Source organism: Leptosomus discolor, chromosome 9 (genome assembly GCF_034619465.1).
Source record: "Leptosomus discolor isolate bLepDis1 chromosome 9, bLepDis1.hap2, whole genome shotgun sequence".
NCBI classification, from domain to species: domain Eukaryota; kingdom Metazoa; phylum Chordata; class Aves; order Leptosomiformes; family Leptosomidae; genus Leptosomus; species Leptosomus discolor.
This window is the reverse complement of record NC_141399.1, coordinates 9,171,668-9,196,675: the sequence shown is the minus strand read 5'-3', so window position 1 is coordinate 9,196,675 and position 25,008 is coordinate 9,171,668. Positions and strand designations below refer to the sequence as shown.

The window sequence follows — 25,008 nt, the reverse complement described above, 5'->3', positions numbered from 1 at the left end:
TCCAGACACCACTAATCTCAGTAACGCTGCACTGAAGTTAATCTCCACTTGGCTTTGTTTTTTTTCACCTTTTTACTTCTATACCATATGGATCTTGTGTCTGTCCTTTTTATGCCCGAATGTCACAAGGGCCACTCAGGTTGATCTCCATGCTCATCCTTTCAGTCAGCATCTTTACTGCTTTTCAGTTTTTCCCCCTAAAGAAACTTGCTACATAGTGAGCTGAAGTGATAAAAATGATGTATTTTTGCCTTACCACTCAAGGAGCTCCTGTTAGTACGGGCAGTATGCTGCACGTTAGCATTGTATCAGAAAGAGCCGCGTTTCTCCTAAGCAGTGTTTTGTTATGAAGTTCATTTGACTGAAAATATTTTGCATGCTTAACTACCTGCTGGTGAATTTTTCTATGCCAAGTAATGTGTCAGGAGCTAGCGGAGCATAGTAAGTTAATTACTTGTGTGCATACTGTGAAGGAAAAGCAAACAGCAAGGCACCAGTGATACGAAGAATGAGACTTCATTTCAGTCACCAGAGATTGTGTTGTTAATGAATCCGCTCAATCAGCAGGGAATTGGTAATGTAGATAAGACCAGGTATGGCTGTGTACTGATATGAAGATTAGTCCCTCAACCAAAACATTGTTTTTAGTGAGGGTTTGCTAATATTGAATAGTTTTTCAAAACACCGGTGAGGTAGAATAACAGCCTGAATAATTATGGCTGTCTTGAAAAGATATGATGATGATGATGATGATCTTCTAATGTGCTCTGCAGACACCATATAAATCCAGTATCTTACAGATTTTACCGTTAAGTGATATACTCCAGATTCCATTTTATGCTATATGTCACTGTGGGCTGCCCAAATGCTGCTGTGACTAAACAGCACAAGGAAGCGTGTTCAAAGCTGGCTGCTGCCTTCCTCACATTGGGCAAGAGGGGCGGGGAGCACTGTGCCAAAGCACCTGCCTTGCTCCCGAGCATCCTCGGTGGCAGGACGTGAAGACGCTCCCATCGCAGGGAGCAGGCAGCTGTGTGAGCTGCAGGCAGGGAGGTGAAGGGACAGGTGATGCTCTTCCCTTGCCTTGGGGAAAATTCATCTCCGTGACAAGTCAGAAGCTTGCAAGCAGCACTCCAGGGTGACCGTCCCTAAACAAAATGTTCATGCAATGCTGGAGGAAAGAGTATTTATCCCACCTTTTTTTTTCTTTTCCTTTTTTCGCTCAGTGTTTGAATGTGCACCGCTGGTACCATGGGAGTGAATGTCCTGCAATGCTCACCCCGACTCTATCCATCACAGCAGTTGCTTTGCTGCCAGCTCGCTGCAGCAGTTGGTTTTTCCCCACAGCAGCTACTCACCCCTTTGAGTGCGGGTTACCCACTGCAGGGCAGCGCCAGCACCAGGACAGAGGCTCTGCCTGTCCTGACTGGGCAAGACAGCGGGGCAGGAGGGGGACTTCTACGTAAAACTCATCCAGGCAGGAGGGATGCGATAGAATAAGATCCACCTTAGGAATGTTAGGTCCTTTTCATGACTTTGGTTTGTTGTTGTTTGATTTGGTTCTGGTTTTTTGTGTTTGTTTGGTTTTGTTTTTTTTTTAAACTCTGGACTTTCCTAATTGGAAAACTAAAGCTGATTTTGAATAGTTTAAAGCCATTTAGCGTAACATACTGGAAATGGCAGATATGGAATAAAAATTAGAAAAACAGTTGTAAGTGCTCTATGTCAGCTACAGAAGCAGTGCAGTCTGCACGAGTACCTCAGGCTGGTCACTATGGCTGCTTATTGTCTTCCTATTTATTCCTATTCCTGATGCTCTTAAATTAATGGTAGAAACATAGACTGAATATTAATGGACGTTGAGGCCAGGGTTCATGATGTGTCGTTAAGTAAAAGCTGGCGATATCCCAGAAAAATCTCCCAGGAGCTATTTTACTGTTGCATATTAGTGAAGGGGACAGCTGGATTGAGAAGACTGTTGTAGCAGGGATGCCATTAAGAACTTAGTTGGGCAAAAGTTGATTTTCACTTAAAAAGGAAATATCATAGCAAAGCCAGTGTTTGTTGAGGTTTACTGAGAGGTTTTGGGGACTGTAGTGTTGTCTGTGATATAGTTAAACAAGGTCCTAGTATGGTGGCCGTTTCTGATCAGGGTAGGATCATCAAGGGGTATTGGAAAGCTGAAGGTGACGTATTTCAGCACCAGCTGATTTTATCTTCCTGATTTTATTTTTTAAGCCACCCTCTGCTTAGGACACTTGTTTTTTTGTAAATTTTAAACCTGAGCCAAAGCAACAAGTGAAAATAATTTTTGTAGCAGGTTTCTTTTGAAATCATGAGTATTTTTGCTCCACCAGTGCCTCTGGATAGGCTTTATTGATATCAGCCCTCCCTCCCTTTATTCCCTTTCTATATTGCTCTGTGCTCTCTGTGGGTGTTTTATTAACCTGCATCCAGCAAAAACTCAATAAAAATACACAATTTTTTCCTTTCTTTCTTCCTTCTTTTCTTTTTTTTTTTGTGCTGGCTTTCAGAGACAGAGCTCTGGGGAAGGCTCCTTTGGTTAGTTACGAGGAACAGATGGGAATCCAGAAAAGGTACTTTCTGTTCCTGTACCCACCTAAATTGGAGGTAATTAAGTTACAGTGAGGCATCATTTACGTTAGCAGTTTCTTTGGTGAGATCAAGGCTATTAAGGGTACATGTGAGAAGCAGTAGGATTCAAGTCTGTGGTGCTTTGAGAAATAATTGGAACTGTGTTTTTCCTAAATGTGTTTGCAGGCAGCCTGGCACTGAGGTCCATAGTGGGACAGTTGAGTCTTGCACAGTAACTGCACTTTTTATCTCTGTGGCTCTGCTCAAGTTTTGAGCAGTCCTTGCAGATGCTCTGATGAGACAAGTGAACTTCTCCCTTTATACAGGAAGGGAGTGAAATGGAGCGTGTAGCTCCTGGTGGTAGGAAGGAGACAGAGAAGCAAGATGGGAATTTGAGATTTCCTGACTTAAATGTCATGGCTTATTACTGTCACTGTCGTTCAGCATTCATCTCTGAGCTGCTGGGCAGGTTCAGCAGCACAGGAGCTTTGGTGCTTCAGCGGGGGTCTCAGTCAAGCCCTCGAACAAGCCAAGGTCTCTGGTTTGAAGACAAAACACCCCCATGAAAAGGTTCCTTAGCCCACCATGCCTGTTCCTGCAGGTTTCTTCTTGCCTCACTCCTTCTGAAGTCTTTCTGCAACACTTTGAGCTCAGCGGGCGCTCCCAGACTGCTGCCTGGTTTCAGCTTGGGCTGGGACCTACGGGGGCTGCCACGTGCAATCCGGTGGTAAGGTCGCAGGCACAGAGCAGCAAGCCGTCTGCTCAGCCCCTCTGCTTTTGCCTGCTCTGGGTGTTGGCAAGGGATGTTGTAATTAGCACCAAGCCAAATTCAGATCCTCTTCCTTCCTGTTCTTTCAACAAAGACTTCTTGAAGCCCCCCAGGCCTCCATCTGCATCTAACAACTCTTGGGTGGGAAAGTTTCCTGCCCAGTTTCTTCCCCTTGTTTCCTCTGTTTTGTTTTCTCAGAGCTTTATTCATACTGTGCGTTCTCCTTGGAGTAACTCAGATGGAACCGTGGTTTACATCAGCTGTGCTCCTTCTTCATCTTTTTATTTCCATGAAACATCAGATTCATTTCTTCTATTATCATTGCTCTTTGGAAGAATTGATGTTTCTTTTCTCTTCTGTCCCATGGGAAAGTTGATCACCTTTCTGTTGTGCTGTCGGGTTATGCAGCTCAGGGAGATGGCTTTGGAGAAGAGAGCATGAAGCAAGTTGGTTACAAAATAGGGAAGGTTAGCCCAGGAGGGCTGCATGTTTTCAAATCTGAGGTGCTTCTTGTTGGGTTTCTTGCAACTCTGTCTTACGTTGTTTGGTTGTAAGCTTTTCAAGGCAGGAGCTGTTTGCTGCTCTGTGCATGGAAGAATGGACCCTCCCTTCCTTCTGCAGTGTTTGAGCACTACAGCAATATAAGTATTTCTGCTGTCAAGGTCCATCATTATGCAGATACTAGTCTGTAAAGGAAAAAAGGATAGTGAGAGAGAGAGACCCTTCCACCGAGAAAATTGTCCTGGACGTGACCTATCTGAGGCAGCCGTGCCCTGTCCGAGGCACCCATTACTGAAATGTATGTCTTCCTCCCAGCAACGCAAAGTGCTGTCGTTGAGCTGCTGCATTGATTCATAATACATCTTCATTCAGTAATTTCCATTAGGACTTATACTTTTTAAAATTATATTTAGGAAAAAAATCTATTTTTATGTCTGTCCCTAGCCTTCATGGAGCTTTACTCAGCTAGTATAGAAGAAAGTTAATTTACAGTGTCTTCGTGTAAATTAATCTCCTGTTTTCTCCTTATATTGTAAGTTATCACCTCGTTTATTATATGCAGCTCAGGGGTGAGCAGTTTTTAAAAGGCCTCAGACAGTTCTGAAATGAATGGTGTGAGATGTCAGATACATTTATTAAAAATGCAGAAAATTATTTAAAAAAAAAAGAGGATGGAGATGTATATTGTCTCAGTCACTTGCCACCAGCACACACCTTCTATACCACAATTTATCCTCCCACTCAGTGAGTTCTGCATAATAATTTCGTTGATAATGTTGTGCTTCATGCTCAATATAAATATTCTTGAAATATTAGAGTTACAAAATTCAACAGCTCATTAGTTGTGTCTATCAAGAGTTTATTGTGTGAGACACCCCTTAAAAACCCCCAAACTGTTTTGCCAGCACAGCTAAACTTAGTACCATTTTCACTTTTCTGTGGTGGTAAATTATTCAGCTCACCAATGCTAAAACTTGAAAGGTCTATGGAAAAAGCTTGTTTTAGTAATTACACTTACTCCATTTTCTTGTGAGCTTCCTGCAACATTTGTCTTAAGGTCCTGGTGTTTCCTGATGTTCGATATTTATCATACATTTGTGCTGCTGGCAGGTTAATAGGTACAGTGGGAACTTCATACAAGATTCATGGCAGCTTCGTGCTTTTTTGAAGATTGAAATTAGGATGCAGAAAGTATGTATGTGTATGGAGGATGTATCTGTTAAAAAACCCTAATGTGTTTGTGACTATCTAATACAGATGTTCACATACGTACTAAGGAATGCAAAGGTTTTGAAAACATACATAAAAAAATTTGCCAAAGATACTTGAAGGTTAGAAGGTTTAATTAAAGAACCCAGCGATAATTGTACCATTTGTGGATATGAAAATTTAAGGAGAAGTTGCACCTCACTGTCTTCAGATTTGAAAGCTGCAGACATTATAGGATAGTTTATATTTAGGAGCATGGTTTAAAGCCTTTCTTTCTCTCTTTGCATCTGCCACATTTTGGCAGTGAGATGGTATCACTAACAAAATCAGTTTTGAGGATTAGCTTTGCTTTTACAGCCCCATGGCTGGGCATTTCTGTAGGTGTGGTGGCATTGGTGCAGAAAGGACTTGTTGGTGCTTCTGATGTTGCTGCTAGCAGTTGCTCAAAGGTTATCTAAATCCAAACCCTTTTTGTTCCGTCTTCCTGTATTTGTGTTTGTTCCAACAACTGCCGGTTAAGATATCCCTTATCAGAGATTGTTCTTGGCGAAAATTTCTTTCAGCTTCTTTCAGTTCTCAAAAAACCCTGTCCTTGGCTGTTTACGACTCTCACATGTCTTGCACACGCTCTCCTGTACTGAGCTTGCAGACTGGATGATGCTTAGACCTGTTTGGGTCTCAGCGAGCTCTTCAGGATCTTGCTCTTGGTATTTGGTCTCATTTTTCAAGCAGTAATTGGAATTTTCTGCAAGTATGAGTGTCTCATGTTAAACAGAGTGATGACAGAGAATAATAAAATAAAAAGCCCTTTTCCCTCAGGGTAGGAAATCCTGAAATCTTTCTTCAAAACAGCGCTGTGAACTCTTTAACTACGGGCTCTCCTTCTCCATCTCTTTGATTTTGGTATGCCATCACTTTAGAGCAAGACAGTATAATTTCAGCAACTTTTCCCCCTGATATAATGATTCAACAACTTGATTGCTTTCTCTGCAGTGGGAAGGCCCCTGAAAGATGCCACTGATTTTTATCAAGGCTTTCAGGAATTTTTATACATTTACCCCTGCAGCCTCATGGTAAATCACTTAGCAAGAGGTACGTCATTCACATAATTCTTTTCTGCCTTATATCTAAATGCAGTCTTTAGTCTTCATCCTACAGAGTTCACTTTATTTCTTCTTTGTAGGAGGCAACTGGAGGTGAGACAAGAGTGTGAAGGGAGGCTGACTTTTCGCCTAGTCCAGATCTGCAGTACAGGCCTTGCCTCCTGTCATAACTCACATGGTATAAGCACCTTCCTTTGGTGCCTTCCTGGACTTACTGATAGAGTCGCTTTTAGATGGCAAGAAGTGATGGTTTATGACATCAAGTAACAGTTTCAATCTTTTTGTCCAAGCAACAGAGAGAAGCCCCAGACTGAGATTTTTTTGAAGGATCTTAAAAATGTGTTCGGTTCCATAGCAAATTTCACTGATATTGTTTTAAATAATTTTTTTTTTTCCTGTTTGAAAATTCAACCTGCTATTCAGGTTCATTGCTTTATAGCTGAGCAAGGGCACCACTTCCTTGCTCGTTCTCAGCGTGAAAAAAGGAACCATTTTTGTTTACTGGTGGTGACATTTCTTTTCAGTGTTTCCTGAGGTTTGGCTCATGATGGAGCAGTTCAAGTATGACAGGACTCAGAGGCAGATATTCACATCTTCACTGTTGCTCAGCTAAATGCTGAGATGGTTAAGCAGGTCATAGCTGCCAGTCTGTGCAAAGTAAAGCATCCCTATTTATCCAGAGCCCATAAAACTTGGAGAGGCTCTTACCTGCTGTGGTTCTTTAAATTAAGCTACCCATCCAGAGCTGTGCAACCAAAGGTTGGGAGTCTTTTGTGTGAAGAGGAAATGCTATTTCATTACATCAGTCCTTAATAACTGGTTGGATTTTGCCATAGGAGAAGCCTGGAATTTTCCCTTTTATACCCACTTGCACTGAATGGCACAACGCATTTCTGAAATAGCGAGGTACTGTTTGAAATTCCGTGTTAGAGGGTGTCCCCATGGACTTTCAAATAAGATCGGGCTTTTAAGCGCTTGAATCCTTTCTGATTTTGCTTCTTGTGCTTCATTTAAGCAGGATGGCAGCCAGTGGTAGATGCTAGAGGCAACCGTCTGGGTTGGCATCACAAACATACTCAACCAAATACCACCGCCATCCAAGAAGATACCAAGCTGTGGCTTAGCAGGTCTTTTGCCCTATTTTGGACAAGCTGGCCCCACATCCTTCCAACCCAGCAAGAAAAGAGCCTTTATTGATTTACGTGAACTATGGACATACTGCCTCTAGTAGAAATCACATCTCCATATGAGGATAGCTTCACTTGGCATTACAAAACTGACCATGCAAGTGAGCAGCAAGAGCTGTCTGCCTGTGTGGCACTGAGGACAAAGTCAGGTTAGAAAGGGGTGAGGGATGTAAGCATCTCTGCAGTGCTCTTTTTCTTACAGCTCTGTAAATACCTGGCTTGCACATGATCACGGATGAATGATCTCCCGTATTAAGAGGATGGGATAGGATGTGCCCATGAAGTGACCAAGCTAATTTGCTTTAATTGCGGAAGTGAGGGGTTTTGGTTGCTTTGCAATCGTTACTACCATTTTCATTCAAAACCGAAAAGTTAAAAGGCATCAAATACAGATAAAGATTTGTCTGAGATAATTTTGTTAAAAAAAACAAAGCAAAACAAAACCAAAAAACAATAAAAACAAATAATAACAAAACCTTCAAAAAGTAAAACCCCTAAGCTATTACTTTGCATGCCAGGCCTGGGATTTAAGGTCAGATATTTGTGAAAATGTTAAAAACAAGTGAAATTTAAAAAAATCCCAAGTGTTGATATTTCTACCTCTTTCCCAACTTGTAAATGAATGGTCAAAATCACATTACTCAAAAATTACTGATGTCTGTTAAACTGTATCTGGATGTTGTGTAAAGGCGTACGTGTTATACACTGGTCTATCAGAGTAACTGATCCATAAATTGGAAAATGATTTAAAATCAAGGAAATGCCAGTGATTTTAATAAGAGATGTTTTAAACAAAAGTTTATGAAAGAAAAATAAATATCCTTGATTTTTTTTAAGTGGAAATTTTTATACAAGCTTTAAATTTTGTCAGAATACATAATTTTAATGTTTTTTCATTGATGAAGACTGGTCATTGTTTTGGTAGTACAGTGAAAAGAAGGAAAAAAGTAATCTTGGATTCTATTTAAAGAGCAGCCTGTGTATTAAAAAACTGTTAAAGATACAGCGGTCATTGACAGAAAGATTTTGCACAAGAAAAGAATGCAGAGTTCATCTAGGAAGTACCAAGTAATTTCAGATGAGGATGGCTGATTACATCTCTGGTGTTGTGTGTTTTGAAACATCTCATGTAGGAAGCCGCCGTGTTGCTGAGGTTCCTGACCCCAGCTCTGCTTTCACACTTTGGAAGCCAGGGGCCCTTTTGCCCCGCTTGCAGTGGAGATAAGGCTGCAAGCCAAAATGAGCTCATGGGGTTACCAACCCCCGGAGATCGATGGGCTCTGCAGCTCGCTGAGGTGCAGGTGGATGCGGGGCAGGATTTCGGTGGGGCTGGATTTACTGGGGCTGCAGTAGAGAGGTGCTCTGTCCTTCCTACCAGCCCAAGCTGGGGAACAGAGCAAGTGTCCATGTAGTTCTGCGTGGTGGGACTGGGTGAGAAAACGCCCTGTGGCAGCTGGGAGAGGGTGGCTTCCTCCCGCGATGTTCACAGGGTCACTGTGGCAAATTCCCGTTCCTCATGGCGTTCCTTAGCCCCCAGCCCCATCCCATCTCTTAGGCGTTCTCCAGTCACCATCTCGGCTTGCTTCCATGCATTTGGTTGACATGGGAGGTGAATGCAGCCCTCCTTCCCCAGTGTGTGCACTTAGTTGTTAGACCCAAGCACATGATTTCTTGGAGGCAAGACACTGATTTTGGTATCTGAAGATGACAAATGTTATCAGTCCGTTCTGTTCCTGTGCTGCTCTTGCATCAAATGCTCCAGCTCCAGGATAGGGCTGTCTGATGTTTACCTTTGCTTGTAGGTTGTCCCACCATCTCAGTGGAAATGTTTATAATTTATTAACACAAGTGAGGGCTCTTAACTTGTTTGGGTTTTTGAAAACCAGATTAGTTGTCAGCCCTTAAAAGGTCAATTCAAATTAATTCCAAATTTTATTTGATTAAAGCCACGATGCTTACTGTTGGAAAAATGAAATAACATAGCTGTAAGTTACTCTGTTTCAGATGAGTAAATGTCACACACAGAATGAAGGGATTTTTTTTTTTACTAGGTTTAAGTGAAACAGAGTCTTTATTTAGTGTCATGTTTTTATTTAAAAGCATTTATTTAAAGTTCTAAAAAACAAAGAATTCAATAAAGCAAGACAGGTGTAACTGCAAATGATTAATGATATAATTCTCAGTACTTTATAAAGTGTCTAACGCTGAAGAGATTTATACAGTGCAGAATGGCAATTGTGCTTTGATGGAAGGAATAGGTAATCAATACCTGCAAGCTTAGAAAAAGTGTTCTATTTCCTCCTCTAATGATATAGGGTTTTTTGCAAGGCAAGGATGTCTGGAGCTTGAGACACTTGGAAGAAGAATTAATTTGAAATCTGTAGTGGAAGATCAGTTTCAATTAAAACTGCACTTGAATGTCCACAGAAAAAAGCAGGCAGTTAGGCCTAAACCTTCTGATGGCTACCGGTGAATAAATGAATCCCACTGCACTATTCTTGATTACATTTTATAGGTTGTTGAGCTTATTTTTTTCTGGGTAGGGGATATAATTTATTTACTTTGGTCTCAAACTCAAAAATAAAAATTTTCTTCTCGCCCCCCTAGCCCACCTTTGCCTTTTCATGCTAATTGTTAAAGCTGGGATGGCCCCAGTCCTGCGCTGCTGGGAATGTTGGGGTTGTGGCCTCTATTTCTGTCTAGAGTTGCTGCCATAATGGTGTAGGTCATATTGCATGTAATAATTTGCATATCAAAAACTTCTGAAAGAAATTAATGGAAAACCTAGCTGTTTATAAAATCCTGTGCTGATTTTAACTAGCAGGTCTTGAACCTCTAAATCAGCCTTATGACTAAATTAGCCTTATGACTGTCATTTGGGATGTCAGGACTTGGACTCACAGCACCAGCACTAAGTTAGGGTTTTGAATTGCTGAGAGAGTTTTATTGCATTAGATTTTTCTTTAATAATTCAGCACCAGTACGGAAACATTTTATGCATGAAAACTAATACTATCACATGAAGAGAGCAGATACTGCTAGGCTTTTTTTTTTTTTTTTAATTTATAGATTTAGAAGCAAAGCTACTGTATTTATAGAAAGAGATGTATGGCCATTAAATTAATCCAAACAGATTAAATTAATTTTTAAAAAAGCAGACTTAATTAATGTTTTTAAAATGATACAAAGCTATACAAGTCTTTAAAGGTCTGTGAAAAACTACATTTCAGCGAGAATCAGTCCAGGTACCTAAGTCACTTGAGGTTTTAATTCAACATGGTGGTTTGTTTATTTACCCTTATGGCTTATTTTATTCATTTTGACAAGACAGTTTTCGCTGCAAATCGGTTGAGAACTGGCTATACTTTAAAAAAAAAAAAAGTCTTTGTGACAAGATGCACGGAAGAAACCCTACAGTCCCTGTTAAAATAAATCTGCCCGCTCAAAAAAAAAGAAACCTCCCCATTGACACCAAAATACTTTAAAAAGAAAGATTTAAGTGCACAGCTCCTTTTAAATGCACAGCTGAAACCACTGCGATAGCCTCTGTGAGCAAAGTGCTTTTGAAAAGCTCACCCCATGTTTATAACAAAGCCAAAAAACGAGAGCTGGCAGGTTTGATGATTATGTGTAGTACTAAACATTTTAAAGCAAATTCCCAAAACTCATGGAGTAAATGCAAGGTTATATGAAAAGTAAATCTGAATTGCCAATTAATTCACTGCGAACCAATTACTAAGAGCATCCTGATTCGGGAAAAATATCTGTGCTTGAGTGGAACACGTTTGGTTTTCCCCACGTAGGGTTTTTAATAATTCTGTTCTGCTTGATTGTGGTACATTGGGAAGTTAACTGGAAGTGGCTTTTGCTGACAATACCAGTTGAACCATGAGGTAAACGAAACTGATTTTTAATGTGGGCAGATGATGTAAATGATTTTCAAAGGATGTCCCAATTTTGCCTAATTGCAGTTGAAAGTAAAACACTTTCTAGTTGTTTCAGTTACTATGCAGCATTTGTGTGCGATGAGTATAGCGCAAAATCTTGCTATTGATTAAGTGTCCTGCATTAGCCCATGGGAAGACAGGAAGAATGCATTTGCAACTAGACAGATTAAAACCCAGGGGCCAAAGAAACTGGCCTTCACAACTGCTGGGTTTGGATGGCACTAATTGAATTTACATATGCTCCTCAGATGCAAGGGTAATAAATGCATATTGGTGCATCATTTACTGCTGTCTGCCTATCAAACAGACCTGCTGACTGTGTAGTTCAGAGGTACGGTACAGGTGTGACATCAGCGGTCTCAGGAGAGCAGAGTTCAACTCTGGGTTGTAACTTGGTTTTGGTAGATGAGCTTGGGCAAATTGCTTCCCTTCTCAGGCTGCCAATTTCCCTGTCTTTACATGAGAAAAATGTTGCTGATCCCTGCTGTAAAGCACTTCAAGAACTGTGAGCAAAAAGTGCTTTTATAAGAACACCGTGGTGGTATTTCAGGAGCTTAAACCATTTGCACTCATAGGAAGAGAATCTCTCAGTCTCTGTTAATACAATTTAAGAATTGGAGAGGGAAGTCATAAGAAATATTTGAAATTCACTGGAGATCCTCCTGCGTGTGCTCCTGAGGGTCCCTGGTGTATAGTGCATCTAGAGCTGGTATATGGTGGAGATGATGAGGTCTTCGCCTGAAACCTTTTATTTTTACATATTATTTTTATCAACTGTTCATGCTGGAGAACCTTGCAGAAGGGGCAGGGCTGTGGAAGACAACCTCTGACAGATTTAGCGGTGGTTTGTGATGCTGCCTCTTGCAGCTCCACCGCCACACCATAAGACACTGATGCTTTTCTCCCAGCAGCAGTGCTGGTGCAATCCTGTTGAGAAATTTAGTTAAACAATTTGGGGGTTGATGACTCGTTAATACACCAAAAGGTAATCTGGCGCTGGCGAAAGCTCCGGAAGAGGAGCAGGATGCACCTGTGAGCTAGGTGGACAGCTGTGATAACAGAGAGTATCTTAAACTACTGAAAAATACTTTAAAGTGTTATGCTGAGCCTATGAGGACCCTGACGTGCTGGGGACAGGGGCTGCTAGTGTCATTTCTCTTTGCAGCTGTAGCACACTCTTCTGTTACTGACTTTGAATGGTAGCTAGTGATGGGCTCACAAAATACAGAAGTTTATGTTGCTTTCCAGAACTTAAATTACTCCCTGCAATTTTTTTAAATAAAAAAAGAGAGTAGAAGGGCATGGAGAGTAGGAGAGGTGACAGTATTTGGCTCTGTATATGCTTTTGGCTAGCTGTCCTATAATACTGTGGCTGTGATGTGTCCAGGTACAGCTACGTATGCAAGACACTGATCGTCGGTCCTTGGAGCTTCTTTTTTACTGCTAATATTTGACTTGACTTGATTTGAGAGAGTAGTTTACATCAGGTGAGAACAGACTATGCTAATATGGAAAACAGAAAACTCATGTAAGAGCAGCAAAAGAAAGTTACAGTATTTTCCTGACAAGTCACTGCTCTCTTTATTTCCTCCATCCAGAGTAATTTATTTTTTTTTCCTTTATTGTTTTTTTTTTTTAGATTTACTAATACACATTTAGCTTAATTCTTTCTTTTTATGTTTTCTGGCCCAAAACCTCCAAAAGAAATTAGATCATTAATAAAGATCATATTACCTAAGCAGAGCAGTGCACAAACACTACTGTTAATGGGTAGCTGTTGCATTATTTGTCTCATGTGAAAAGGTAAACTATATAGTAATATATTAAGGCTGAAGCTTTAGGAAAGTTCCTGTAACGCCATGCTAATGGGTAACATACGCACAAGGGGAACTTGAGAATTGCAGATAGTTTTGTAGAATAGTAATTAAAAAAAAAAGGCCATTGTTCGTTCCTGCTAAAGGCAAAGTTGGAGTACTGCGCAAAGCTAATGGATTTCAATCTCCTAAGTTTACAAGTCTTAACCTCTTTCAAATGCGAGAAGTGTAACTGCGGTGGAGTTACCTGGGGGAGCTTAAGTGCTTCATCCTCTTACTTAAGAGTTATTCAGAACTATTGAGCCACTGGAATGATAATTGGCATTGGTATTTTTTGGCAGGTACCTACGGTCCCGAGCACTGGGTTACTTCCAGCGAGAAGTGCGGAGGATCTCACCAGTCTCCCATCGACATCGTAGACCATCAGGCCCATGTTGGAGATGAGTATCAAGAACTGCAGCTTGATGGTTTTGACAATGAATCTTCAAACAAGACTTGGATGAAAAACACAGGAAAAACAGGTATGTTCTTTTCTGTTGGTGTCCATAGCTTGCCCACAGTCAATTAAAAATTCAAGCCATGTTCTACCCTCCTCCTTTTTCATTATTCTGTTGTTTGGGTTTTGCTGCTTTTTTTTAAATATGATTTTCCAGCAGCAGCCACCTGTGTCTGCCTCTGTATTCTGTGCAAAGCTAGTTCTGCAGATTGATTTTAAGGTGGTTTTTTTTTTTTAAGGGATTTTTTTTTTTAGGTTCTCAGTATGAAATAATTCTCTTGGTAGTCAGTTGTTCCTCAGAATAAAAGGCTGTATAAGAGTTTCAAGGTGTAACCTTGAATTATCAGCTTTGGGAGGCTGTAACATCTAATCCAAAAGAATGCTGAGATGCAAGGCTCAGGGGGAAGGAAGGGGGAAGTCTTAGAAATTGGAAGGTTTTAAAGAAGAAAGAGCAATAACTGCTCAGAGTAGTGGGGGCTTATTAATGTGTTTCTGATATGATTATAGCACTGTGTTCTTCACTGAAATGAATCCTCTTCTGCTCTGTCTGTTCTGGCTTTTAGAGAAAAGAACAGTGAGAGTACTGCTTATTTTTACCAAAACAGTTCACCAAAAGGTCAAGGTTGATTTATATGCAAAGCCGCATGCATTTGATTACTCTTTAATTCTAAAAATGTAAAAAGCAGAAATTATAAGGCGACCCTCTTCATTTGACAAGGTCAAATATTTTTAGGGAATTGGATTAAACCACTAATTAATTCAATTTTATTTATTGGAAGTGTATTTTTATCTTTATTAACATTCGACATGCATCTCTATAGTGGTTTGTCACGTGTCCCTAGTGAGAGGTCTGCCAGCAAAACCCAGGGCGTGTACCTGCCTCGGGAGTTTGCAGCACAGCTGTGCACGCAGCACGACCTCAGATACACCCATTGCTTCCAGGGGACTTTGCATCTGAGCTGCAACCTGGAGTCCAGCAAGCGCTTCAGATCCAGTTCCAGCAATTCAGGGTCTTAGCAGGAGTTGAGAGTTACTGCCCCTCAGATGAGATGGAGTGACAGGCTGTGATCCTGTTTTCTTTCACTGCAAAGCAAATCCAGTTAACATAAACCACCACCAAGCATAGCTTGGGGTTTTGATGCATTACTGAGGGTTTTTTCCAGCTTCGCTAAGAAATGCTCCTGTTTGCTTTGAAATCTTGACTTTGTTGCCCTTTGTAGCAACATGAGGTTCACGGCAATTTTGAATGCTATGGAAATTTGGTGCTTAATTAATCTATTCACGTTATGCACCCTGCCCTTTTGGTCACAGAGGGGTGTTTGTAGTAACCAGCAATAACTGTAATTAGAAATACCACAAAAAACTGATGGTACTATTCTTCTAAGAAAGATGCTAATGCTATACTGTATGTGTAATAGGAACATATTGGTGCACATATAATAGGAAACCATGTTGAACCGAAACGTGCCAGCAAATTTTTCAGTCTCCACGCTGTTGGCAGTGAAAGCTGTATCTTCAGTCTTCTCTGCTGGGTGAATTTTAGCACCGCTGCTATATTTGATTTCCTCACCCATTGGGGTATGGATTTTTGCTGACAAGTTATTGCTTTGCAGAGCAACAGTAACTGTCACTTTTCTTGGTAACTTACGGCCTTTTACTGGTAACGTGAAGACTCTTTTTGCCTTGCTGTCATCCTTGATTTCTTCTGCTGAGCTCTTAACTCCTCCCTCATTTTATCAAGTCCCATTCCTTTTCTTGGTTTTCTGACCTTTTGAAGAAACTCGCCTGGGATTAATTTTTAAGGTGGTAAGTGGTAAAGCAGCAAACCAAGTAGGATGTTTTGGCTTGTGGGTAGAACATAGAGGTACGTTGTGCCATAAATTGCGATGCATTTTGGCAGCAGAGTCTTGGAGCAGATGGCCACGTGAGACCTTCACATTGCAGACTGACAGAGACAGTAAACTAAGTATCTGTTTAAGCAATGGTGACGGATGTAGAGGGCATTTCTCAGCAGTTAAGGACTGGTTAAAATAGACAGGGGTCCGAGGGAAAGCCAAAGGCCCTTAACCTTGATGCTCATTAACTGGCAGGAAATGTGTTACTTGGGTTATTGTTATTGCTGTTGGACCTAGCAATTTTTTTTAGGATAGAACAATTAGTTATTTTTATGCTCTGAAATGTTAAAAGAGGTTATTGTTCCTTAGATTTGTTGTGTTCTTTTTTGTTCTGTCCCCCATACCAGGTAAAGGGCAGACAATCAAGAGAAAACGGCGTTTCATTCAGAAAATGGAAATGGCTTCAGTAAGCCCCTGTCTTGACTAGAAATGCTGTTGTACCTGATTACACTGGCAAAGGCACTAATGTGGGTTCGATTTCATCACCACAGTAGCTGGTTCCCAAGTGGTAAAGATCACTTGGGGAGTATAAGCACATTCGTAGTTGCATTTGCATTAGCAGTTGTAATTTGTGCCATCTTATAATTAAGTGATAGCTGGTGTCAGCCGGGCCTGAAGCTGACAAGGCTTATTCAAGCCCGACCTGCCCTGTGGGAAGAGCACCTGTGGGAGCAGTACCCTCGCCAGCATTGCACAGGCATTGCCATTTTACCCCTTTTTTGGTCACGAGAACTTCTAAAAACTCCTTCCACTTAGAGAAACCTACTAAAATTTCTTCTAGAGATGTGTTTCTGTTAAGTACTTCTCCTGTGTGATGTGCATCACTCTAGCTAGTCCTGACCATCAGAGGTGCTCTGCTAAGGCAGGGGAAGATCTGCTTTGTATCCAGGTTTATTTTTGCTGTCACGAGAGCTCCAGCCCTGATCCTGCACATGGCATCACACAGTTGCAGTCCTGGTGGCTGTGCTCCTCCTCCTTTGGTTTTGTAATCTCAGTTATATAGGAATTTAAGTGAGTGGTGTTTGAGGGTTGATTCCTTGCTATGCACTCTACAGAAATGACTGGATAAAAGCACCTTACCCAAAGCCCGGTAAGGTGATGCTTGGTTATTCCTGTCCTGAATACTAGAGATCACATGGAAGGGAGGGCAGCCCCCATATTGCTGGCAATAAGGGCATGCTGCTAAGATAGGAAGGTGATGGGAGCATGTGTCGTACAGCTCAGCAGTGTAAGAAATACTGTAAAATGAACAATTAGATGAACATTTCAGATTGTACGTCCTCTTAATTATCCTTTTAATTATTCATCTAAAACAAGTAAAATGACCCCTGACAGAGCCATAAATGATTTAGGAACTATCAAATATTTATTAGATGCAACTGAAGCCCCACAGAGGTTTTTAACAGATGCACATGAATCTGCTTTCCTGTATTCCTCATCTCCTACAATTTTATCTATAGAATTTATAACCAATTGAGTGAGATTATTCAGTATTTAAAATACTGCTGAGCTCATTGAGAATTTTTTAAGGGATCAAGAGAGCAGTGGTGCTTTCAGTCACTTCACAGATTTGGTGTAAGAAGTCAGTGACCACCAGTAGTACCCTGGCTGACACAGGCAGTGTCCTACAGCCAGTCCTGCACCACTCATCTTCCTACACAAACACTTTGATGCAAAGGGAGTGCCAAAAGAACTTCAGAAATCATGGAAGAAAATAGCCCTGTGATGTCGCTGGCGCAATTTAGAAACATCTGAACATCTCCTGCAATTTAACATTTAGATGGTTTTAACATAAAACAATTCAAAGTTGAGATGTGTGTAAATTGTACAGTTGCACCTGAGATGAGGCTGCTGTAGCCAGCTGCCTATACTCCACGGAGGGCAGCCCTGGTGCAGCAGAAAGCCTAGCCTGCAGTGAAGACTGCCACTGATTCAGCAACAGAGGAATAACTTTTAGTTCACAACTAGCTTTTTTGGGGGTTTTCAGCAGTGAATAAAATGCTCCCTCTTACATAATAAAATTTGATTTATATTAATGTTCTTGTTGTGATGACACAGTTGGCTTGAGAACACAGAGAAATCCTTGTGGGTTATGCTATTCCCATTAAATTAAAAGAAAATACAGAAAACCAGATCAAAAACTTTAATCATAGGATTCTGGGCAGAGCAAGCGGTGGTCTGCAATGGCTTTTACAAGAACAAAATTCTAATTTTAGTTCTGTTTTTAAGCAACAGTTTTGTAAGGGATGAGAAGAAAGGATTTTGTAGGGAGCAATTTTTAGGAATCATGCATATTAAAAATGGGAGATGCTAGAAAGACAGGTGATCTTGTAGTGAGAGCAGCAGACAGGAATTTTTTGAAAGTTGGTCTGAGTTCTTGATTGGGCCATGGAGCTCCCCTGTAACATGTGCCAGCTTCCACCGTATGATTTTGCACTCTATTTGGACATACAGCTTTTATTCTTACATAAAACACAAAGGCTTTTGGAAGTGAAAAGAATATACAAAGAAGATCCTTTTGACCCCTATTGAATCACATAATAATGTCAGAGTTACTGTAATAAGACTCAGTTCTTATGGAGGATGTCTCATGAGTGGGTCTCAAAAACGTTATTGTCACTCTCCCCATTTTACAGAAAGGAGGAGCCAGGAGGCTAAGGACAGTAGCCGCCATGTCCAGCAGTAGAGGTGGGACAGGGCACAGGGCTTTCCCCTCCTCCGGCCCCCAACAGAATAGAGGAAATCCAGCAAACAGAGGATTCATTCTTTTCTTAACTTGTGATCTGCAGACCTTCAGTGGTTTCTAAGGCCAAGGAAGCTGGTCAGCCATTACTCTCTGGAACCACATTAAACAGTTTTTCATGGAGTTTGCCATTTAAATTTTAATAAAAGCCCAATAAGAAGGGGAAAAAGTCCTTGAGAAACTTGGACTTTGGGATTTGCTGTAGTCTATGTAACTTCATAATCACTTCCATAATTAGCCAGCATTACGTGCGGACTTTTTTTTAAACCAATCCCTGTAAAGAGGAAAATGATGACCCGACATTTTGCTTGCATTAGAAGAAGTATTCTAATATAATGAGCAAAAACTGTAAATGCTTCAGAAAAAGTGCGCTAAGAATGTCTTTCTCCTTGTTCTGTGTGTGCAGTTGCTATCCTGCTGAAGGACGATTATTTTGTCAGTGGTGCCGGGTTGCCGGGCAGATTCAAGGCAGAGAAAGTGGAGTTTCACTGGGGTCAAAGCAACGGATCAGCTGGCTCTGAGCACAGCATCAATGGCAAGAGGTTCCCTGTTGAGGTGAGTGGAAAGACATGCACTTATGTTCTTGAAAAAAATAAAATCAGAATGTATTGCTGTAGTTTGAGACAACTGTGAAATAGGGCAGTGTTTCCTTCAGTGAACATATCACTTTCAAGGCCCTTCCGGCCCTCGCAACTCTCTATCTATCATCTCTTACGTGCTTTTGCAATGTCAGCTCTGAGCTCTGCTTTGCTGGCGTTGCCAGCGCTCACGTCCCATGGGTTAAGTTGCAAACCGCCACTTTTCTCGTGTCTCCCATAAGCTTTTTGTGTGTGGGCGGATCTCGGTGCAAATATTCGCAAAGTGATCTCACTGCCCTCCAAATCTTTTCTTTCCCATGATGCTTACAAACAAATAGCAGCGGTTTGGGAGCCGTCGCGCTGAGCCCGCTGTCTGTCATCGGTACGGCTTCCTTGCCCATGTACGGCTCCCTCCCTACCTGCATTCAGCTGCAACCCCTTGCCTTGTACTCACGGGACGTCTACCCAGCTCTGTGCAAAGAGCCCTGCGTTTGCTCTGCCCGTGCAGGAGCCAGCTGGCCCCGGGCCAGCCGCGGGCTGACAGCCACCCAGCTCTCCTCGCAGAGCGCCGTGCCGCAGCGGCAGCGAGGTGTCGGCTCGGGCACAGCACCCTGCAACGCGGCCGTGCCCAGAGCACGGGGCTGGGTGACTGTGTGCAGCTGGCCACAAGGACGTGCCTTTAGGTGTTAGGGAGGGTCCCGGTGCCGTGGGCTGCCGTGGAGCCTGGTGCGGTTGGATCTTGGCTTGTGACTGATAGTCCTCGGTCGCTCTGTCGTCAGTGCAAAGTTTTCTGTGTCAATAGAGTTTGTTGGTACTTTTCACTCTCTATTCAAGGTTTTGCATGGTGAGATAAAACAGATGTTATCTGGGATTACCTTTGCCTGTCGGTAAGCAGATAAGCGCTTTCAGAGCGTGGCATGTGGACGTGAGCAGGTTGTGCTCACCCAGAAAACTCACGTGCGGGCAGAAATGGTTGTCTTGGGAGCTGGGTCTTGCAAGAACTTGATTCAGCCCCCAGCTTGCCATAATTTGTCACATGTGGCTTTAGCCAAGTCACATTTTTCAGAAGGTTGGGAGGGACTTCCAAAGCACAAAGGGAGTTTGTAACAGACTTTAGTGCATGACCAAAACCTCCAGCGTTCACTTGCCTGCTCCAACTGCCCTGTCACATGAGAATTAGAAGCCATTTTTTTGTTTCCCAATTCTGAAGTTGTACACTGGATGTTCTGTGGGGCATAATTTTTTTTATCCTCTTTTTAATGAGCTTTTCCAACAGCCTCTGGCCTGACGTAGCTGTGGTTTCTCACAAGGGGCCCGCCCCAAACACACGCAGCAAAGGTCCGAACGTTGTCATGCTGCCCATGTCTGTCTCTGGCAATACTGATATTTGTAAACCTATTTCTGGGTGGCAGAAGGAGCAGTTGGAAAGTCTACAGACCCAGTCAACTCCTCTTCTGAAATTTCAGGGAGTGGAGATGGTAAAGGAGCCTGGGCCTTCTTGTTTGTGTCAGAAATAGTATTTCCACTTCACAAATCCTTTTGTATGATGCCAAGGCTATTTGATGCTGGCTTGATGAATGGGAGCTATTTTACTTTGGGGAAAAGAGCAAATTCCTAAGAAATCATTTTCCTTTGGTTTAAATATTCTTAATTTTCTTTTCAGTTGGTTGGAATATTAAGGGGTTTTTTACTTTAAAATTAAAAAATAAAAGGGGGCTGCCTTTCAGAATTTGGGTCACTTTTTTTATGAATGCTGTGCAAAATAAATTGCTGTATCATATGGGTTTTAATGTTAATACTAATCATGAAAATGTAGTTTTCCATGTGATTTATATTCATTGCAATGACATGAACCTCTGTTCTCTGGCCTTCCTGGATATGGTGGCATTAGCAGAAAAAGGAAGAGCAGTTTCCAAGCCAAGCTTTTCCCCATTGTGATGCTGTCTCCTACCCAAGAATTCCTCATTCCAATCATGTGCTGAAAAGGACTTTTCATGGGTGGATTTTGAAGGGTCCGGTAGGTCTAAGGTGATGAAACTGAGTCCTTCTTGCTGATATGTGCAAAAACAGTCCTCGTAGTTGGGATTAGGCCTCTCAAACAGTAACTGTACATGTATGCATGATGGAGCTTTTAATTTGTAATGCTAATTGAAGTTCAGCTTGCAACTGTCTGATGCAACCCTAATTGCCTGATGCTGGGAGGTCTGTGCCAGAAATACTGTACTTCGTTTGAGAAGTGGCATTTCTAGGAAGGCTGTAGAAAGGAAAAAACAAAATTCTATCCTACAGAGAGCAAAGCCTGAATCATTCTGATTATTCTGAGCTTGTGGACTCAGGTAAAGCTCTGAAGGAGTGCGCAGGTATTGGCATTCCAGGCCTGCAGCAGTTACAGTGGCGTGGAGCTGACAGGAAGCATTTTTTGAGTCTTAATTGTGCAACCAGATGTGGACTATGCAAAACCCATTAGTTCCAAAGCACATCCCAAGGGAACGCAGATAGATCAGCTTCATCCATAGACTATGCTCTGTGCACATGAAGTTTAGATGTTTTTTCCTCTGGGAAACAAAGTGCTTGCTGGTAGTCTTTTTTCTTGAAGAGGATGCGGAAACTAATTAGAAATGTCAGATATAATACAGAGCGTTATTGTTTGACCATGTTGTTTGGTTTTTATTATTACAACTAATGTGTCAGATGGTAAGGCTGTCTACGTTAATTGGTTGCCTTCATTGAAGCCCATCTGGATCATATTTTTTTGTGATTTATATGTTAAATTAGTTGGTAAGATATATGAGAACATCCTTTTGTTTCCTGCGTTAAAGGCACGTTGGATCAAAGGCGTATTATCTTGCAGTACTTTTATGCATATGTAGCATATTGTGATTCCTTTTCAAACCATGGCATATATAATGGTATTCTTTTATTATGTGCTCTTGATTGCTTATTTATTGACTAGATTTTCCTTGGTGATACTTGAGCTTTATGAAGCCATTATGAGCTTGGCTGTCTCTGAAGTAGCATGCGTGAACAGAGATGTCCATGTGCTTCAAAATTTCATCCACAGCCAGGTTCCAGTTTAATACCCGGCCTGGTCAGCATTGGCCTGAAGTTTCTTTTTCCCCTCCTTCTTGCCATTTTAGCACCATCATCTGGGTGAGGCCAGGAACTAGTGCTGTGATGCTGAAGATGAAAGCAATACCATTAGGGTATGGCTGTGCAAGTGGAGCGCAAATCCTAATGAGGCCGTGGGCTCTGTGCCAGTTTAGAAAAAGTCCCTCTCCTTTTTTCTTCAAGTTAAGAAAAGTTTTTAACAACGCATTCTCTAAATTTTAATGAATTGCTGACTCCTTTGTATTTTGTTATTGTTCTTCTCCACTATAATTACTCAGGTTTCTCTTTTTCTTTCTGAAGTCAAAGCAGAATAAATGAACATGCAAATGCTAGAAACCATTTAAATGGCGAAGTGACAAAATTAAAATAAAGATGATGAGCTTCCCTCAGGCCAGGAGAGAGCCCAGGTTCCCCTCATTAGAGCCAAGAGAAGTAATTGCAGCACTTTAATCTCCAGTGTCACCACAGCGGTTACCAGCCCTGCCTGCGCAGAGCTTGCGGTGGGCAAGGCACGCCGTGCGGGCTGCCTGCGAGGAGGGAAACCCAGCGCTTAATATTTCACAGGCAAGCGAAGCGCTGACGTGGCAGTGCTGCGCTGGCGGAGTTCAGTACCACCATCCCAGCATAACTCTGATTTTTTTGAGCTGCTTCGTACTCATTTTTATGCAAAATGCTGATTATTTCTGTGAAGAGCAGAAATCAGAAGAGTGATTTTAATCATGACTGTGTTAATTTGATGTGAGCTTTGGCTGTTTATGAGCTTTCTCTTTAATGGCGCTAATTGTCAGTTGTAATGTGAACACCATTATACAGTAATATACAGTAATTTATTTAGTAAATGAGAATCTTATTCCAAGGACCATACTGCAATATGCCATAGAGACCTCATCCCTTTAATCTTACATGAACAAACTTGCACTGTCTAGGCCAAATTGGTAATAGGAACATCAACTTGGCTTCTGAAATAGCACTGTGATTTCATACCCACAAGTGCCAACATGCATGTTTTTGGAGATCTCGAGTTGTTCTCCATTAAAAAAAAGAACCAAAGGAGGAAAAAATACAACAAAACCCCACAAACCATCCCAGCAGAAAATGAAGAGCTAATACCCTTTCATGTCGATTAATGAGCTTTTACGTTATGTTGATAGATTCATTTTACTAAATTATTATTATTATTACAAAACAATCATTTGCATTAACAATTCTTGCTCTTCTTTAAGTGTGTTTCTTAGAAGACTTTCCAGGTTCTAATGGTGTCTTTGTTCTTGCTACTTCTTTGATTTTCGTCCTTTTCCTTTTGAATATACATACTAACTTCAGCGTGGTCTAGATCTACAGCTAGTTGCTCTAATTTGAATGCTCAGATCTCCTTGCCAAAGTTTATCACTGTGTGCTATCCTACTTCTCATTATATCACTTAAATTCTGATGTTTTGTATTATCACAGGCAGAATTAACGTAGAAGAAATGTGTGGTATTCAGTGCACAAAAACCTTTACTAGAGGGAACAGATTGAGACTAGTTCATGGTTTTTTGTTTTATGCTGAATGTTAAGACTTTCTGTCACACCTGGAGTCATCTACAGTGTACGTCCAGCCTTTCATCGACCTGTGGATGGCAGGGGGTATTTAAATCTTAATGTTAGCATTGGAGCCTTTTCTGTTCCTTAGTTTTACTCTTGGTGCATTTGTAGGTGTGTTTAGTTTTGTGCATGCTTTTTGACATTAAAAGATGAACGTATCACAGTATGTTTTCTTGATATATAGGAGAGAACTAACACCCTATGTTGCTGTGTTACAGCTGGGTTTATTAATTCTGGCATGCAGTATATCTGCTAATTGTAATTTTGCAAAGATCTCTAGTGTTGGCTTCAAGCACAAGTAAAGACTAATTGTGAAACAGGGAGCCAGCGTTGGTTTTATTTCCTTGTATTTCATTTAGTAGTTGCTCTTCAAATTTCCTTGCCTCCATCTGGCAGGATGTAGCAAAGTAGAAGTCAATAAATGATGGAGGGACCTAAAGAGGACCACTGGGAATATATCACAGTGAGAGATTTTGACTGTCTGAAGTAATTTTACTGTCATATTCTCTCCGAGGACCAAATCCACACTTATAAGGGGATACTTAGAGCTCCCTGTGACTTTGATAGGAGATGTGCTGGTGAAACTCTGAGTGAGGATTTGGCTTCATACTCATGCTGTCTGTGCTTAGAGTATCCAGGGAATTCAGCATACACTGCTTATTCCATCTACGTTTCTTTGCACCCCTGACTTTAATCATTGAGACAGGGAGATGGTTTGGGAATTTTCACATTTAATTTTTTTTTTTTTTTCCAAATTGATACTTAGCATGGTATTTTTGGCCTATTTGCTTAAAGTCTTCTGTCTCCCCTTTCCCCACAGTCTTTGGGGGTCCATATGGCCATGAAATACTCTAAAAATACAAAATAAAAAGGCAAAACTGCTGCTTTATCTTGTCTCCAGTAAAGTAAGATTTTACTCCAGGTTTTCCAGACTTTACTCCTTTTTGCTCTTCACTGCTTTTAAAACTTGTTCAGGTTTCTCATCATCAGGAAATCAGTGTGTTATAGTTTTAAAACATAAAATGGATGGATATGTTGAGCACATGGCTGAGTTTCCATCACGTTGCACTGTAAAGACGGTGAGCAGTGCAAGTTAAACATCATCTTATAACTGTCTGGTTTACTGTTTTATTTTCCTCAGTGTAGCTGATACACTGTCTTCTCACAGTTGTCTTTAGTGCCTCGCATATACTGACAGGAGAATCAGTTGAGACTTTAATTAATGACTTTATTGCAATCAAGGTTCCATTTTAGTGCAGAATGCTTCATCTTGTAGTAGTGAAATATTTAGTCTCCATCTGGCTGATCTTTTCTGTGAATGCCCCGTGATAATTAAGAAGAAACATGAGAGGATGGTCTGAAATTAAAATATGTTTAGTGGAGGGGTTAGCGTATCTTGGGACTGTTCGTGTAGAGACCCAGACAAAATTTAGGGATGTAACAGCAGTTTGGTTTTATGGCAGCATCTTCTGCTGCTTG

General features: G+C 41.3%; 1 protein-coding gene across 1 annotated transcript in view; it reads left to right on the top strand.

Moving 5' to 3' along the window:
• Nucleotides 1–25,008, top strand: part of PTPRG (protein tyrosine phosphatase receptor type G) — a 405,981-nt gene that overhangs the window by 204,599 nt on the left and 176,374 nt on the right. The window contains exons 3-4 of the mRNA XM_086470025.1: nt 13,467–13,646; nt 18,666–18,814. Of these exons, the coding sequence (XP_086326151.1) occupies nt 13,467–13,646; nt 18,666–18,814 (329 nt within the window). The remainder of the gene's footprint in view (nt 1–13,466; nt 13,647–18,665; nt 18,815–25,008) is intronic.